Raw genomic sequence first — 14,699 nt, forward strand, 5'->3', positions numbered from 1 at the left:
GACTATAAATTAAATTTCTTAAAAATTGAGGCAAAATATAACAAGACCTTGTTTAAACATTTATTACTTTTATTCCTATTAGTAATCTATATTTAGAAAAACTTGCAGTCTAAACCAATTAGGAAAACCAATAGCTGAAAACATTGTAGCAAATCTTTATTGTAATTGTAATAGCATATGGATAAACTCTGATATAATTTGCATAGAACATTTCTTTTTATGACTTCTTGTGGGCAGCATCTTAAATATGAAAGAAGTTGGACTCTGGGTTGATTGGAAGCCTCTTTTGCCACAAAACCTTAGCAGAGAAAATGGATTCTCTTTATGGTGACAAAGATATTAAGATTTATATTTACTCTAAAGAGAGATATTTCTCAAATTCTAAGTTATTTGCATTCAAGGAAAAAGACAAAAAATGGCAGTAATAGTAAATTATAATGTAAAAAAATTAACCAGAATTGCAAAGTTGAGCTTATATATTGTTAAAGGATATCAATGATATCATTATTTTTAGACTCGATACACCTTGTATTTTACATTATTTTAATGTGAATTACAAGAGTTGGAAACTATTGCATGTGTCTTTGATTATGGCATAGTCTCATGAACACTACTAACTTTGTGTTGGGTTTTGAAAATTTTCTAAGCACTTCCTCTCCCTCAACACATAGAAACAATAAACTAACACCCGTAAGATTATATTGAAGTTGGCTTAAAACTCAGGAGTGAAATAAGTGGTTTGTATTAACTTTTCAAAGGAATGCATGTTATTTTCTTTGGGAGATGATCTCGGCTCCAGAGAAAGGGAAAACAGCTATATTATTTAAGGCAAAATTATCTGCCTGTTTTCCAAATGGACACAATTTTCTTTCATTTTACCCATTATAGCAGTGGGAGACATATTTTATAAAAAGTGGAGTTACATTCTATTCATCTGGGCATTTTAGATTTTATAAAATACCCAGATTTTTATCAAGCTGCCCAGAATGTCACAACTGTGGGGTTGGAGCCCCAGAGCCTGCTGGTTTGTATGTCTCCCCTAGAGGTTTGAGCAGTGAGGCACTGAAAAAGCGAGCCACACCCCCATCTCACGCTCTGTGAGGGGGACAAGAGAACTTTTCCCGTCTCACAACCACTATTAACCCTAAGGCACCTTCACTCCTAGTGCTCTTTCTGTAGCCCACTGTTGTGGTTTTTGTCTACAACAAAACCACACACACACACACACACACACACACACATATCTATATATAGGTATACACACACACACGCGTCTGTCACCAGGCTCTGTGACATTCTGTACAGCTTGATAAGGTCCCCAATAGGGCATGGTATGCAGTATTGGAGGCTGCTTAGTGCGTCTCATTGTTTTTACAGTTCTGTAATTATGTATATATTGAATTTTCAGTGTTTCTCCCTCAAACTTAAGGTATTAGTGGATGCTTCTCTTTTTATTCTTACAGTGTTTTTACAAATGGAAGATTATTTATTCCACCTGCAAAAATCATTATACCCAAATTTAGTCTGTCCGATTGGGACATCGTGCTGGCCATGATTGGAGAAAAAGTCTTCCCTCTAGGAGGCGTTCGGAAGTAAGGAGACTCTCGCCTGTAGGACACCCAGGGGGCGGCAGCTTGTGTTTATTCTTTTCTATGAGAGTTTTCTGTAAGGAGACTCTCGCCTGTAGGGCAGCCAGGGGGCAGCAGCTTGTGTTTATTCTTTTCTATGAGAGTTTTCTGCCTGGACCAGCAAGGTCTAAAATGGTTCACCATAAACTCTTAATTTTAATTCTTCAAGCACATAGTATTTTCTCAGTCTTGGTATTATACTTACTTTTAACCAGCCTCATTCATTTGTTCATTCAACAAACCATTGAGCATCTACCATGTGCTAGGGGTGGAGAATACAGCATTGCAAAAAGAATCTTGCTCCCTGAAACCCCTATTGAATGGGCCAACCGTTCAAGTTGCTAGAATGCTGCAGTTGGTATAATGAGGCCTCCCAGTTGGTCTGGAGGAGCCAGGCCTGTGGGAGCTGGTGTTTGGATTGAGGCTTGGCAGATATGGGGGAAATGAATTCCATGGGACAGAAGAGCATGTGGGAGGGAGGTAGTGTGTGTAATGGCTTCTAGCATGGGCTTGGGGATCTGACATGGAGCAAATCTCCTCTCCGCCATCCGTGTCTCTGTTACCTGGGGCACATTCCTAACTCCTCAATGCATGTTTTGTCATCTGGAAAACTGGAAATAATAATACCTACTTCCAAGGGTCCTAATATGTGTAAAGTGCTTAGCATAACACTTGATGCATAGTAGGCATGAAACGGGTTTGTGATTATGATTGTGACAGTGGATGAGGCACAAACAAGCAGAGTGTGTTGAGGAAGCATGACACTGTCATCATAGGAAATTCAGCTCTGTTGTGAGGGAAGTGGCCAGCCCCAAGGCCAGAACTTAGGTCCCACGAATAGCTTACACACCAGGCAAGGGGCTTGCTGTCTTGCAACCAGTGGGTCCCATTTGCATGAATGAAAGCTCACAGTGGTGGTAGTCATGATGATGGATTGAAGGTGGCAGGTGAGAGAGGGGCTCCGAGCCAGGTGGCTGTGAAGATAATCTGGGTCAGCCTTCAGCTTTAACCGCATGCACAGGCTGAAAGTGAAGGGATGGGAAAAATATCCCATGCAAGTGGAAACCAAAAGAGAACAGGGGCAGCCGGACTTACATCAGACTTCACGTGAAAAACTGCAGCAAGGGATAAAGAAGGTCACCACGTTAGGTTAAAACGGTCAGCCCATCAAGAATATACAACAATTATCAATATATATGTGCAACCATCACTGGAACATCTAAATATATGATATGCAAGTATTACCAGAACTGAAGGGAGAGGTAGACAGCAATACAATAATAGGAGGCGACTTCAGTACCCCACTTTCAGCAATGAATACATCATCCAGACAGAAAGTCAATAAGGAAACCGTGGGCTTGAATAACAATAAAAACCCAATGGACTTAATAGACTGCAGAACATTCTGTCCACCAGCAGCAGAATAAACATTTTTCTCAAGTGTACACAGCATTCTCCAGGATAAATCATATTAGGCCACAAATCAAGTCTTAGCAAATGTAAGACTAAAATCATATCAAGTGTTTTTTCTGACCATAATGACACAAAACTAGAAATCAGTAATAGGAGGAAAATCGGAAAATTCACAAATATGTGGAAATTTAACAATGCATTCCTGAACAACCACTGGGTCAAGGAAGAAATCAAAACGGAAATAAAAAAATATCTTGAGAGCAACAAAAATGGAAATAAATACTAGAACTTATGGGATTCAGCAAAACCAGTTCTAAGAGTGAATTTTATAAAGAAAAATGCCTATATTGGCCGGGCACGGGGACTCATGCCTGTAATCCCAGCAATTTGGGAGGCCGAGGCCAGCAGATCACCTGCAGTCAGGAGTTCAAGGCCAGCCTGGCCAGCATGGTGAAACCCCATCTCTACTAAAAATATAAAAAGTAGCCGGGCGTGGTGGTGGGAACCTGTAATCTCAGCTACTTGGGAGGCTGAGGCAGGAGAATCACTTGAATCCGGGAGCTGGAGGTTGCAGTGAGCTGAGATCGCGCCACTGCAATCCAGTCTGGGCAACAAGAGCAAAAACCTGTCTCAAAAAAAAAAAAAAAAAAAAAAGAAAAAAAAGAAGGAAAGAAAAATGCCTATATTAAAGAAAAAGAAAGATCTCAAACAACCTAACTTTACACCTCACTTTTATTGACAGAATAAAAGACAGAAATCACATGAGCATCTCAACAGATACAGAAAAGGCACTGGACAAAATTCAACATCCTGTCACAATCAAAGCTCTCAGCCAATTAGTATACAAAGAATGTATCTCAACATAATAAAAGCCAAATACGAGAAGCCCACAGCTAACATCATACTCAATGGTAAAACGCTGAAAGCTTTTCCTCTAAGATTAGAAACAAGATAAATGTGCCCCACTTGTACCACTTACATTCAGCATAAGGCTGGAAGTCCTAGCAAGAGGAATCAGACAAGAAAAAGAAACAAAAGGCATCCACATTGGAAAGGAAGAAGTCAAATAATCTGGTTGCAGATGATATGATTTTATATATAGAAAACCTGAGACTGTACCAAAAAACTGTTAGAATAAAAGAATTCAGTAAAGTTGCAGGTTACAAAACCAACATATAGAAATCACTAGTGTTTTCACATAATCCCAACAAGCTATCTGGAAAAGAAATTAAGAGAACAATCCCATTTACCAAAGCACCACAAAGACTAAAATACTTAGGAATAAATTTAACCAAGCAAGTGAGAGCTCCCTACACTGAAAACGATAAAACATTGATGAAAGAACTTGAAAAAGATACAAATAAATGGAAAGATATTTGTGTTCATGGATTGGGAGAGTTATTATTCCTCCAATATCATACCGCAGCAACCGCACCAATGAGGGTTCTTTCCTGAGGTGGGGAGTCCTATAGAGGAGCAGGCTTGGGTGTTGATAACAAGTTGAAGAATCAACTAAGACGTGCCTGTGGGATCCCCAGGCCTGGGCTGCAGACGGAGCTGGAAGCTGGAGTTTTAGACTGGGGATGTGTGAACTCAGTAGCCAGTGGAGCTGTCTGTGTGGATGAGACCCCCTGGGGGCTGGCCTGGAGAAGGTGGGCAGCTTGGGTGCCTGTGGGGTCGTCCATCAACTGCTTGTCACCTTGTGAGAATGTGGGGCCGTTGTGGTCAGATTTTTCACAAGAAGGCAGAAACGTCAAACCATTTAAAACAAAGACAGGAATCTTCCTCTAATCAGTTCTTTTTATGTCCCTATTCTGCCCACTGGCAAGGTTTTGGGTATCCTATAAGGGCAGCTCTGTTTTCCTCAGCATCTCTCCAGCCTCAAGTTTGTGCCCTTGCAGTCCTGATGCTAGACCGGGTTCCCACCTCTATGTGGTCCTGCCCGTTGGTGCCTCATCTGACCATGTGGCACTTGATCCTGCCTTTGTTCCGGATGCGGTTTTCTGAATTCTTTTTGCCTCATGTTCTGTGGCTATGGACTCATGGCCCTCTGCCTGTTCCCAGTCCTGGATCCGCAAACCAGCTGGGGGTGGAGTTCTTGGGGGTAGAGTTTGGAGTGGGAGATAAAGGGAAGCCACAGAGGGAGGTGCAGAAGAGCTGCAGACTCCGGAGTGGAGGCAGCAGCCCGGGAAGGCACGGCCTGGAAGCCTGGGCCAGATCAGCTTCCAGCGAACACCACGGCCGAGGCCAGGGAGACGAGATCTAGAACGTGCTCTCTGACTGCACCTAGCAGGTGGCCACCGGCACTTTGAGATGGAAGCCAGGCCCTGTGGGCGGGCTGGAGTGGAGGGTAAGAAAGCAGAGATGGGAGTGTAGCGGGCACATGGCTGTGAAACAGGGAGGCGGGTGATGCGGGATTGTGGCTCGAGGGGCTCAGGGCAAAGACATGGTCACCACTGAACACGAGGGGCCTGGGCACACCTCTCTCCTGAGGGTGAAGGTGGAGGAAGGAGTGGGGCATAGGAGCCAGACCCTGAGGAGGTGGAAGAGGGTGTGACCTGGAGGATGGGTGGATGTGTAAGCCGTGCAAGGCAGGGGTGGAGGTGAGGATGGGTGCAGGTACAGAAAGCTTTAAGGTAGGAGGGAAGGAAGGTGGCCAATTAATGCCTAATGGACTCTAAAAAGGGAGAAGGCTTGTCTTGCGAATGGACAGGAGAATGGAGGCAGCAGGAGGGACATGGAATGGGAGGATTGCCCAGCAGGGTTGAGGGCCCTGCTGGACTGCATGCTGAAGATTTGTAGTGGAACCAGCCTGCAGTTTCATGTGTTCTTGGGCATTCAGCAGCTGGGGATGAGAGAGGAGAAGGTAGATGGGCGGTTGGTCCACGAGGTGAGGGCAGGGAGGGACAGGCAGGGGCAGGGCCTCACGGCACAGCAGGTGGAGCCATTGCTGGTGTGGACGTGAAGCCAGAGCCAGTTGGGTGGCGTCGGGCCCAGGGTCCGGCTGTTGGTGAAGATTAGAGGAAGGTGAAGTGGGAGAGCGGGAGACTGGGAGGCCAAGAGGCTGCAGAGGCAAGGTGGAGACATCCACCTGGGGACGCTTCTGGGCAATAATGAGGTGTGAAGGACTGCCCTGGGAGGGGCTGAGAAGGCGCAGGGGAGATGAAGGTCTTTCAGGCTGAGAAGTGGGAAAACGCCGTGCAGCAAGGAGAGTTAGGAGGAGCCCGCCATGGGCAGCGATGGTCCGCTGATGGTAGACGCTGTGGTGGAAGAGCAGAAACGGTGAATCCTGCCTTATGCTTTTGTCAGTTAACTCTCCCTTGGGGGTAGATTAAAAACATCCAAGAGTGATTTGCAGTCAACAGTTGTGATACCAACGATGAAAACTGATGTCCACTTTTGAGTAGGATGTAAACTGTTGAGCCATTTAGAGCAGTGGAGCCATGAGTAACCTCGTGGCAGCGGCAACGAGCAGGTGGAAGTTAGATGCTTGTGCACAAATCCGTACCGGTAATACCTACATGCTCCCAGAATGCAGCTGTAAATATTAGTGTATTATTCTCAAAGAAATAAAGCTGTGTGCAGTAGATAGACCTGTGTGTACTTCTGGGAGAAGCTAGAAATGATAGTGGAAGAAATCTATTATTTATTTATTTACTTATTTATTTTTAGACTTGCTCTGTTGCGTAGGCTGGAGTGCAGTGGCACAATCTCGGCTCACTGCAACCTCCACCTCTCAGGTTCAAGTGATTCTCCTGCCTCAGCCTCCGGAGTACCTAGGATTACAGGCGCCCACCACCATGCCTGGCTAATTTTTGTGCTTTTAGTAGAGATGAGGTTTTGCCATGTTGGCCAGGCTGCTCTTGAACTCCTGACCTCAGGTGATCTGCCCACCTCGGCCTCCTAAACTGCTGGGATTACGGGCATGAGCCACTGCGCCCAGCCTTGGAATAAATCTTAAGTATCACATGTAGAATGATAGCAGTGAAAGTCGGAGAGAAAATTCTTGTATGGTAGAAGTAAGGAAGGGAATAGAATATTTAAAGGGTAAAAAAGACATTAGATCAATAAGCTAATTTATTTTTTTCCTGGACTTAAATTAGTTTTTTATGGTTGGGTTTAGAAAAAGTGCAGAGCTTAGAAATAAAAGAAATGCTTAGAGAGTACAAATATGGAGCTTGAAGGAGTGAAGCAATTATGCACATGAACAGAATTAAAAAAAATCAATGTGTGTGTTACTTTTGAATGGGAACTACAGCTACTGTTTCTCATGCATTTGAGACATTATTTATATTTCTCTGTATTTATCATTCTTTAGATAATGCTAATATGATTCAGCTGAGATTTCCATCACACCTTTTTGTTGTGTGGGTTAGAAACTAAGCCAGTTCTTTTCTTAGGAGACTCTGTTGCCCAGGCTCAGTGCAGTGGCACAATCACAGCTCACTGCAGCCTTGACCTCCTGGGCTCAGAGGACCCTCCCACCTCAGCCTCCTGAGTAGTTGGGACCAGGAGCCACCTACTCATGGTGTGAGCCACCACTCATGACTAATTTTTTTGTTTTTTTTGTAGAGATGAGGTCTTGCCATGTTGCCCAGGCTAATTATTCTTGGTGGAATTAAAATTACTTGATTTATTGGATAGTTTGAACTTTTGGCATAATGTATCCAAATAGCTCAGAGAAATACGTGAAATTCTGCAGGTCTCTGTGCGAGACAACTGCTGATCTTGGTTGGGAAAAGGTGCTCGTAGAGGCTGTTGGCTGAGTGCCAGGGATGCAGCCGTGAGCAGATTAGGCTCGGTCCTCAGCCCCACTGCAGCCCGGCAGAGAGGAAGCATGTCATGTGAGCAGCTATGGTGAGGCAGCATGTTCATGGGAGGGGGCACAGCGCCGGGGGGCCCAGACTAAGAGACCTTCCAGAAGAGGTGAGTGCTGTAAGAACTGGAGGACGCGGAGGAGTCGGGGCAGGAGGGCACCTTCTCACATCAGCACCCTGTGGGCCTCTTGTGCCTCACCTAGGCCAGGCCCTGGCCAGGGAAAGCAGGAGTGAATGGGGACCAGCATGACCCACTCTAAGAAAGGAATGATGTTTTAGCATGGAGTGGGGGACACGGAGGATGAAAGAGGGCAAGTTGCCCGAGGTCGACAATTCTGAAAATTTTTTCCGTGCTGCCTGCTGGAAGGAAAAGGTGATGAGCTACGCTGGTGAATTTCTCTGAGACTAAAGTGGAATGATCTCCACTTTCGGTTTTCAATTTCCCACTGTCCGTTGAGTATATACTCTGCACCGTACACTATTCTAGGAGCTGGGAGGTGATAAACAATCAAACAAAACATCTGGAAGGACATGCCCCTTGACACTCAGGATCGCACAGCCTTGCTGGGAGACGGATCCCCTAAGGGAAACAGTTACACTGCACTCAGAGGCAGTGCTGGGGCCGGGCCAGTGAGACAGAGGAGGACCTTGAGCTCCGTGGGAGTTCTCAGAGCAGAAGGCCCACGCGGCTGGGAGTTGAAGAAGGCTTCATAGAGGCGGCGGATCTGTCCTGGGTTCTGAAGAAATGGGTAGTGGAAGTAAGGGAGGTGTCCTGGGGTGGGGGGACTGTGTGGACAATGGCCTGGCCCTAGGAGCGAGGAGGTGTGAGAGGGCCCTGAGGGAAGCAGGGCCTGGCTGTAGTGAAACTTTCTGGAAAATGCTGGGAGATAGGCGTGGATACCCAGGGCTGCAGCGGTTACAGATGGCCCTAGTGGCTACATGCAGAGTTTTACGATGTTTTAAGAGCAAATGATGAATGCCAGGGCGGGACACACATGCACACAGCACACAGCACACACATGTGTGTTCCCGTGGCCCACACCTGTGAGCCGGCCCCTGGGCCCTCTGAGGCAGGAGCTTCCCGCCTCGGTTTCTGTGCAGGGCTCAGCGTCAGTCATGCTGCCCTGCATCGTGGGCACAACTGTCCCTTATCCACCAGTAGGTGTTTCGAACATCAGCATCCGTGATTTAGGTGACACTCATTCTGGAGAGACCATGGTGACCCATGAACTTGAGTTTGCTGATCTTGACTAGCCTGATTAGGAAAGACAGAGGCCCCCACCCCAAAGGCAGTGAAAGGTCTGAGGGAGGCGAAGTGGGCCATTGTCATGGAGCAGCCTGGCCACCACTGTTAGTAGCAGCTGCTTGCCCCAGTGGATGTCACTTCCGACTCAGCGCAGCGTGTCCTGTGCGTCTTGCCTGGCCCAGGGAGTAGCCCAATTGCAGCGTAGGTGCAAGGTGCAGGGCACACACTGGACACATTGGGTGTGGCCTGACCTTGCCCATCTCGAAGTAGAAGTGATGTCTTTGGCTTCACAACATACTGAACCTTTCTTTATTTGTTGATTGATTCAACAAATATTTATTGAGAGCTTGAGGGGTTTCCATCTAAGCCCTGAGGAGCTGGGGTGAGTATGGTCCTCACAGGGCAGATGTCGTCTAGTGGAGAGAAACAGATGCATGGTCAGGAGCAGATCCCTGATAAATGCCATGCGAGGGGTGGCACAGAGGAATGAAGCAGGGCAGGGCTTGGGGTGAGTGACCGGGCTGGTCAGGGCGAGCTTCTCTGAGGAGGTGACATTTGAGAACACATCTGAATGGCACAGAGAAGTAAGATGCATCGTGATCTGGGTGGAGATCGTCCCCATCAGAGGGACCCTCAGGCACACAGGCTCTGCAGTGGGAAGTCACCGGTGGCAGGGCAGTGCCTGGTGAGGGAGGGCGGGAGCTGCTGAGCCCCGGAGTGAAGGCTGCCTGTAGACGTCACTGAGAGGCTTGGGTAGTGAGTGTGGCGGGAATCCATTGGTGGGTTCTGAGCAGGGTGTGTCACCATCTGACTACGGGGTGGGATGGGAGACTTGTTTGGAGGCTCTTGCAGATGATCCAGGGGAGACCACAGTGGCTGGGGCCAAGGCAGGCAGGTTCTGGGTGCGTTACTGTATGTGGTGGGGCTTGCTGATCAACCTCATGTAGGAATGAGTGAGCGAGAGATGGAGGTGGGGTGGGGGTGGGGAGTGTGTGGTGGGGGAGGTGATGCGGGAGGGGAGAGGAGGGAGAAAGGGAGGAAGACTCCCAGCCTTCTGATCAGAGCAGCTGGGTGACTGTCGGTACCATTCCTGAGAAGGGGGAAGTGGGAGGAGGAACAGATTTTGGGGGAGTTAAGAATTAATTTCTGGAAGCGTCCAGTTGGAGAGGCATATTAGACATCAGAGTGGTGATGCTCCAGACTGGATATGTGAGTGTGAAGTCAGGGAAAAGGTCAGGCTGGAGAAACAGACACACGATCTGAGTGTCGTGGATGGTACTGATGGTTGAGGTGCTGGGTGGGGTGGAGTTGGTGTTGGAGGAGGCACCTGAAGACTGAATCCTGTGCTCAGCTTTCTGATAAATAGCCCATCACCCTTGGACTATGGTTATTTGTGGACTTGTCATCTCTCCTCTACTATAAGCTCCTTAAAGTTTGGGACCCTGTCTGATAAATCTCTGCTTTTTAGTCCCTTAATAGTGGGGAAACTGGCTGAACTAACAGCTGAGACCCATGAGCTTGGAGTCCAGGGTTCAGGGTACCCAGTGAGACCCTGCAGCCAGAGATTTTGAAGCCTGAACTGAAAATCAGATCTATCTTTTAATCACCACATACTCTTGAAAAGGAAGCTCATTAAACATAAATATTTTAAAATTGTTGTAAGATAGACTATACCTTTATTTTGGGAAAACAGCCAAATGGGCTGCTTATTGGTAAAGGATTTAGTTTAATTTAGAGATATTTACATTTTCTACTATATCCCCAATCTGTAAGGTTCATTAAAAATCATTTAATAATTGACATTTTTGGAATGTTTTCCAGTTTACAAAACAATTTTGCAAATGGCTGTTTGATTTAGTCATCACATTTTTTGATGCAAGTAATAACAGAAATACCTAGTGTTTAGCATTTTATGATGCAAAACACTTTGATTTATGTGCATGATCTCATTTGATATCCATATTCTTGCTATTCGTTTCCGTGAGACTCACACTTCAGTAAAAGCCGCCGTCCTCTGTATGTGACGTCCCGGCTCACATTTCTGTGTCTGTGTGGGTGTAATCTGAACATCATAGAGGCTCACATTTTCACGTGGCTGCATGCGTCACTTTCTGTCTGGAACTTCCTTCCTGTCTTATCCCACCGAGGAATTTCTACTTACCCTTCACCCTGTGAGTAGACTTTGTACCTCTCTTAGAAGAAAATGCGACTGAGATGAGTTTAGGGAAGAGTCCGAGGGGAACGTGCCTGAACCGTTTGTTCCTCCAGCGTGTGGGCGGCCAGGTGTCCTGTTGGCCCCGTAGGGTTTAAACCACAGTTTGGTGGCGGTGGCTCTGTCTCCACTCAGCTGGCACCTCCCGAGTCCTGCATGGAGCCATCCGGGGTCCTGTTCTTTGGTATGTATGGTTCCATTCCTGAATGAAAAGAACACAACTTCCTAGAAGCAAACAGATGAACACAACAACAGCCAGCTTCATTCTCGCAAGACCGCTGCTGCTGGAAGGAAAACCTGAAACGCCTTTGGTTTATGCAGCGACATTCCAGTCGAGTTTTTTCAGGTGCATTTTTTACAGTTACCCATCTGCTGACAGCTCATTTTCCCCTCTACCTCCCTCCACCCCAAGCCGTCAGCCCCACTCCTTGCCTTCCTCTGCCTGTTCCCGGCTCCATCATTCTGCTCGGCACCCAGAATCCCTGGATCCACACTGGACACCGCACACACCTTCTCCCTCATCTGCCAGTCAGCAAGCCTCGGAGATTCTGAGCTGATTGACTTCTGTGTCTTCCCCCTCCCCGGCCAAGAACATAAGCACAATTTTATGTCCCTTGGTCTCCCCTCAACAGCCCCTATCGCATGGCTATGATCGAGAATTGGATTTTGGGTTATGATGAATATGTTTTCTTTGATCTTAGCTTTTTAAAAAAAGACAACACAAATTGGTCCTTGTATTTGGTCACCTTTACTTCACATCATTCTCACAGCAACTCTCGGATTTGCTGTTCCTCTTATTTAACCACGTCCTCTAAAAATGTTCTTGGCATGGGTCTCTGTGTGGCGAATCTCCTGAGGCCTTGTAAGCCTGAGGACATTTTAATCTCGTCCTTTCTGTTTACATGAGGGTCTGGCTGGTTTTAATGTTCTTCTAGATTTTGAAAATATCAGCGTCTTTCCTGTCTGTGTTGCTGCTGAAAGGCCCCAGTCAGTCCTGTCCTGCCGGGCGGTACGGCCAAGTCTTCCTCGCCAGCGCCTTTAGGATGTTGTCTGTGACCTTGGGTGTCGCACCCAGGTGTCTGCTGGCGAGTTTTCCTGTAGTTTCTGTTCTTTGGCATCCGTGGACTCTTACCTGTGGCTTGTCCTCTTTCCTCAATTCCGGGAAATTAATTTTCATGATTTCTATACATATTTCCTCCTTCCACTCTTACTATAACTTCCTTTTGGGATTCTTTTTGCCGGTGTTGGCACGTCTGCTCACCCTCATCTCTCAGCTCTTCTTTTGCGGAGCCTGTTTCTTTCTTCCTCCCTGCTTTCCTCTAAGGGCGTTCCTCAGTTTTCTCTCCAAACAGCAGCTTGCACCTGCTCCGTGTCCATTCTACGACTCACCCCTATCGTGATCTTCCTTTCCACGACTTGAGTTTCACATCAGTATTTCTACTGCTTCTGTTTTATGGTTTCATATTCTTGTTTCATACCAGGAATATCTGCCATCTCTTTGATGGCATTTTTCATATTTGTGTGTGGATTCTTGGTCTGTCTGTTCCCACCCTCAGTGCCTTGCTGTTTGGCCCCTGGGAGCAGTTGCTTTGGGGGCGCCCTCTCCTTGGGACCATCGTCAGTCCCCCACTTCCCTAGTGAGGCTTCTGCATGTTCCTGATTTACTCCTGGGGATTCTGGCACTGGCTGTCCAAGTCCACCAGAGGGGACTGACTGTCCCCAGGCCCTGGCAGGAGGAGAACAGAATTCCAAGCATTGGGTTTCCCATGGAAGCCTCTGCTCCAGGTGGGCCCACCAGCTCCCCAGGTGCAGCTCCGCCATGCCTCTCCCAGGCTCCTGTCTTGGTGCCTCCAGGGTCGGTCTCAGGCAGCAGCTCTCGAGATGGGACCCAGGAGAAGCAGCAGCTTGTCAGCCAGGAGCTTGTCAGAAATGCCACACACAGGCCTTATCCAGGCCTCCTGAGCTGAGAGCTCTGCAGTGGGGTCCAGCACTCTGAAGCTGGCCCTCTGGGCAGCTCTGATGCCCAGCTCTGCGAAGGGATAGGTTCTACAGATTCCTCCTTTCCATGCCCCCTGCATTTCTTCTCTTCTTCTGCTCCTGCACTTCCTGCCCTAATTCATTCCTTCATCTCAGGCTCTTGCAGAAGCTCTGAGCCTCCTCCCACAGGGACAATTCTTCCTCAGTCACATCCTGGCCACAGCTGCCCGCTCACTAGTGCTAAAACATAGCTCTTAACCCCTCTTCCTTGGAAATCTTCATTCTGATGAAATTAATGATAAATGCTCCTCCCCGGAATTCAAGGCCCTTTGGAAACCGCCCTTGTCCTGCGCAATCACAGCTGTGCCTGCACTTCACCCCCAGCGACTGTCAGCTCCCCTCCCCGCCCTGGGTTCTGGCCTTTTTACAGCACCGTACATGATGAAATCCCACTTACCCTGCCGACCCTGTTGCAAGTTCCTCCAGCTCTGTGAAGCCTGCAGCTGGGTTCAGCCTTTCTCCTCCTGGGACCCCAGCCCTTTGCACTTCTCTTGTCATATTTAGCTTTGTAGGCTTCTGTGTGCTTCCTGACTTTGGGGAGGCAGAGACTTCCTTTTGCTTATTTTTATCTAATGCGTTGCCTACCTCATTGTCTTATGCATATAGAGGCTCAGCATTGAATTAATTGTATCATTTTTTAAATAAAGTAGTGAAGGAGTACCTGCTGAAAAGGATTACTGGGTAAAAAGTAGACTAATGTTAGTCTTTTGGTGCTTATAAAAATGCATGTTATTTGCTAATCCTGGTTTGTTTTCCAAGTATTGTTATAACAATATGGGCCAATTTGTATTAATTTTAGCTGTTATTAGTTAAAATTAATTGAACACTAACCAAGAGTGTAACGTGTTCTCAAGAGCCTCTGAGCACTTGTATATAATTAAAAATACACTTTAATTAAAAAGTCTAAAAGTGGAAAGCAAGTCAAATCCTGGAAGAGCAGCTCCCGTTGGGTTTAATTGGCCCGTTTGGATAACACTTGCTTACGATGAGCACTGTTTCTCTGGCAGTCCGTGCACTAGTCATAGCGTATGCACAAATAGCCCAAGCCCTGTGCTGCTGGTCCTCAAGTCTCTATCTCATTTCTTCTTTCTGTTTTTACAGATTATTTACAATGAATGGGCATCTTTTGGGCGACTCAAAGGATTTGCAAGACAATCACTTTTATGTTGCTGTGGGACTGGAGACCTTCAAATATTTTCCTTACTGGAAGTCTCCAAGGGTGCCCAGTGAGGTCCAACAGTGAGCATGCTTCGTACCTTTCTTCCCTGAGTTTTGGAAAAAAATCAGCCTTTTCCCCACTATCTCTCCCAAATAGGTCCAGTTCAGCTATTGGTTATTTTTCAGTA

General features: G+C 46.9%; 1 protein-coding gene across 5 annotated transcripts in view; it reads left to right on the forward strand.

Annotated features, from left to right (window-relative positions):
* DCDC2C (doublecortin domain containing 2C) overlaps window positions 1-14,699 on the forward strand; it is a 139,958-nt gene that overhangs the window by 38,510 nt on the left and 86,749 nt on the right. For 3 of the 5 annotated variants that reach the window (XM_032172119.2, XM_058426792.1, XM_058426793.1), the window contains exons 4-5: window positions 1,464-1,592; window positions 14,455-14,592. In XM_032172119.2, coding sequence (XP_032028010.1) covers window positions 1,464-1,592; window positions 14,455-14,592 — 267 coding nt within the window. The remainder of the gene's footprint in view (window positions 1-1,463; window positions 1,593-14,454; window positions 14,593-14,699) is intronic. The other 2 variants (XM_058426794.1, XM_032172120.2) reach the window with 2 other exon arrangements.

This window comes from Hylobates moloch, unplaced genomic scaffold (assembly GCF_009828535.3).
Source record: "Hylobates moloch isolate HMO894 unplaced genomic scaffold, HMol_V3 SCAFFOLD_13, whole genome shotgun sequence".
Taxonomy (NCBI): domain Eukaryota; kingdom Metazoa; phylum Chordata; class Mammalia; order Primates; family Hylobatidae; genus Hylobates; species Hylobates moloch.